Source organism: Lipotes vexillifer, unplaced genomic scaffold (assembly GCF_000442215.2).
Source record: "Lipotes vexillifer unplaced genomic scaffold, Lipotes_vexillifer_v1.1 scaffold194, whole genome shotgun sequence".
Classification (NCBI taxonomy): domain Eukaryota; kingdom Metazoa; phylum Chordata; class Mammalia; order Artiodactyla; family Lipotidae; genus Lipotes; species Lipotes vexillifer.
The window spans coordinates 1721743-1725190 of NW_006771758.1; the positions used below are offsets into that span (position 1 = coordinate 1721743).

Sequence of the window (3448 nt, forward strand, 5' to 3'; positions counted from 1 at the left end):
ACTTTGGCAAGTTACTGAACTTCTCTAGGCCTCAGTGCTTAATACATAGAAAGCACTTGATAAGCATTGGTGCTATGATTGTTATATTTACCTTGGGGCAGTACCTGCCACTTTCGGATTAAGATGGCATCTCCTGCTCACGTGGCCTAGGTTTGCCTGCAATTTTTTTTTTTTTAAGTTGCTGTCTCAGTATTCTCTAGGGTAGGCCAGTCAAAGAATTCCTTGTACTTACGCTTTCCAGTACTTAGCTTTAAGGAAAACCCTCTTCCTGCTATGTGTGTGTGAGATGAAATATACTGTGTCATGAAAGTTAGGTGTAGCTCTAGCCTTAAGGAGCCCAAGGATCAAGGCTCATTTATAGAATTTCAGGATCTCTGGGTTGGACAAAATCCTGAAGATTATCTGGGACCTTTGCAGCCTAAAGCTTGCAACCTGTTTATGGCATCCTTCACAAAACCCAAAAACCCCAGTGATGGGGAAGGAAATTTTGAAAGTAAGCACATCTATCTACATGTATTTCATTTACACCCATTTACTTCCAAAATGAGTCGGAGACGTCTTCCAATAAATCCATTAATATATCCGCACAATGGAATACTAGTCAGCAATAAAAAGGAATGGCAGCCTGATACAGGCTACAAGACGGATGAATCTCAGAAACATGCTAAATGAAAGAAATAACAAAAGACTACATATTGTATAATTTCATTTATAGAATATGTCTGGAAAAGGCAAATCTGTGGAGACAGTGGATTAGTGATTGCCCAGGTCTGGGGGTGAAGATGGGCAATGATGGTAAATGGACATAGGGGAACTTGTTGGTGTGATGAAAATAGTCTAAAATTGGATTATGGTGATCACTTTACAACTTGGTAAGTTAACTAAAAAATATTGAGCTGTACACCTAAAATGGGTGGATTCTGTGATATGTAAATTATACCTCAATAAAGTTGTTTTGAAAATGCATCTACAAGAGAACATTTTAGACATGTATAAAAATGATAAGGGCCATAAAGGAATTGGGAGGGATAATTGTACCAGACATCTGGGCCAAAGGTCCTTATTATAGATGACAGCGTGGCTTAGCTCACTTTGAAAGCTTTTTTCCTGTTTGAAATGAAATGTCTTCCTGTCTTTTTTACCTATAGACTGAGCCCCACTTTAGGCTCATGTGCAAAAATGCTGATCCTTTCTCCACATGAGAACCCCGTGCATGTCTGAAAGCAGCTCTGTGTCCTATCTCAGTCTTCATTTCTCTAAGCTAAGTCACCCCAGCTCTGCCACCAGGGGCAGAGCCTCTCTTAGGATGTCGTGCCTGTCTTAGGATGTCCCCCCTTCTGAGAAGGTGAAGAGCAACACGTGTTCCCCCTTCCCCTTGGAGGCATGTATAGAAGAGAAATCTGGAATCTGCTCTGAGCGCTTGGGCTAGGAAGGGGCTCATAATCTCAAGTGGTGTTGACAGATGATGCTGTGACTCTTCTATGTGTGTTTTCAGTTTTACAGATCCTTGAATATCCGGATTGCCCTCGTGGGCTTGGAAGTGTGGACTCATGGGAATATGTGTGAAGTTTCGGAGAACCCGTACTCTACCCTGTGGTCATTTCTTAGCTGGAGGCGCAAGCTGCTCGCCTGGAAGAACCATGACAATGCACAGTTAATCACGTAAATAGCCTTTTCCATATGTGTTGCCTTGGCCGTGGCTGCAAAGCCCCTGCCTGCAGTGCGTGTGCTGTTCGCCCTTTTCTCCCCAGTGCTGAAGGTTGGCTGGACTAAGCCATCCTTACTCTCCAGTCCAGGTAACGAAGTGTTCCTCGGGCATGTGCTCCGTACCCAGTATATCCAGGAAAATATTAAAAAGCCTGAGTCATAGCAATCCCGAATAAGAACCCAAATAAGAAAATTAGCCTTAGACATATTTAGTTGAGTCTTTGAAACAGTTGGGTGTGTATTTGGGAAGTGAGTGACTGTTGGTCATGGCTGCTTTGAAATAGACTTTCTAAGGGGCTCACCTTGATCTTCGTGGCGCTTTGTTCTAGAACAGGTGTTAATCGCCCAAAGCAGGCACAGGAGAGGGGCCTCCTCTGCTTGTCCTTCACGTCATTCCCAGGGGCTCAGGGTCGACTGCGAGATAGTCAAGTGGCAGATAGTGCAGGAATAGTGTGTTTGTGGGGAGGGAGACATGCAGGGAGAGGGCGGTTGTGTTGGAGTTTGTTCAATCCCCAGAGAGAAAAGAGCAGAAACTGATGGGTGTCGTGGTGGCCCGTGACAGTCCCCCGTGGTGATTATCTAGTATTTATTAGTGTTGACTTCCAAAGGTATTCTCAGGAAGTTACAACAAAAGGCACATACATAATAAAACCAATTTTTTTTTTTCCTGTTTCCTAAATATCTCTGAAACAACAATCATTTAAACCTTTGTTTACTCTTTAAAAGAGACCGGGGAAATAGCCGTACCAAAAACCGAAGTGCTTACTTCATGATGGCACATTTACCTAGGAAGAGTCTTTGGTTACCAAAACTTTGGCCTGATCTTTGAAAGCCTGGAGTTCTGCTTTGGGCAAGACCTTGAATCCAATTTCCAGTAGGACTTCCTTGGAGCCATGTGTGAGTTTATCAGATAACCAGTAGGGCGTCATAGAGCTTTGCATGTTTTTTTGTTTGTTTGTTTGTTTGTTTTTGCGGTACACGGGCCTCTCACTGTTGTGGCCTCTCCCGTTGCGGAGCACAGGCTCCAGATGCGCAGGCTCAGCGGCCGTTGCTCACGGGCCCAGCTGCTCCGCGGCATGTGGGATCCTCCCGGACCGGGGCACGAACCCGTGTCCCCTGCATCGGCAGGCGGACTCTCTACCACTGCGCCACCAGGGAAGCCCTGCATGTATTTTTTTGCAGAGTGTTTCTCTGAAGATAAATGTGCCTTGAATTCAACAAACATGTATTAAGCACACACAATGTGTCTGATTCTTTGCTAAGTTCTAATGACCCCAAAATAAATGGGATAGCCTTGACTCTCTAAGATATCATGGTCTAAGTAAGAAGACAAACACAGAGATATAAAAGCATGATGTAATGAACTTCCATGTAGATGCTTTAAATAAATTTCATGTTTGTGGCATGCACGAAAACACTGGTATTTTATTCATTCCCTTGCCCCTGCCCTGGATGCGTACAGCTGAGAAAAGCGTGTATTAAACTGGGGGAATGTAGCTGGCTGTTGGCAGATTAGGAGCACAGTTGCAAAACAAAGGCAGAAACAGCTCATCCTTGCACCCAGCTGCACTTTGTGAGGCTCCTGATGGGACACATCTGTTTCCTTGGCCCCAGAGTGATGCAGGAATGAAGCATCAGCCCCAACAGCTGCTGCCCTGACCCCCCTCCCCATACACATACCACAGAGCCAGGGATATGGCAGGGGGCCCCGGCACCTGGCGGAAGGGGGCATGATTCACTT

General features: G+C 45.0%; 1 protein-coding gene across 1 annotated transcript in view; it reads left to right on the top strand.

Moving 5' to 3' along the window:
- The window catches only part of ADAM19 (ADAM metallopeptidase domain 19), an 85623-nt gene that overhangs the window by 56276 nt on the left and 25899 nt on the right, over positions 1-3448 (top strand). Inside the window, 1 exon segment of the mRNA XM_007447122.1 lies at positions 1496-1662. Within this exon segment, the coding sequence (XP_007447184.1) occupies positions 1496-1662 (167 nt within the window).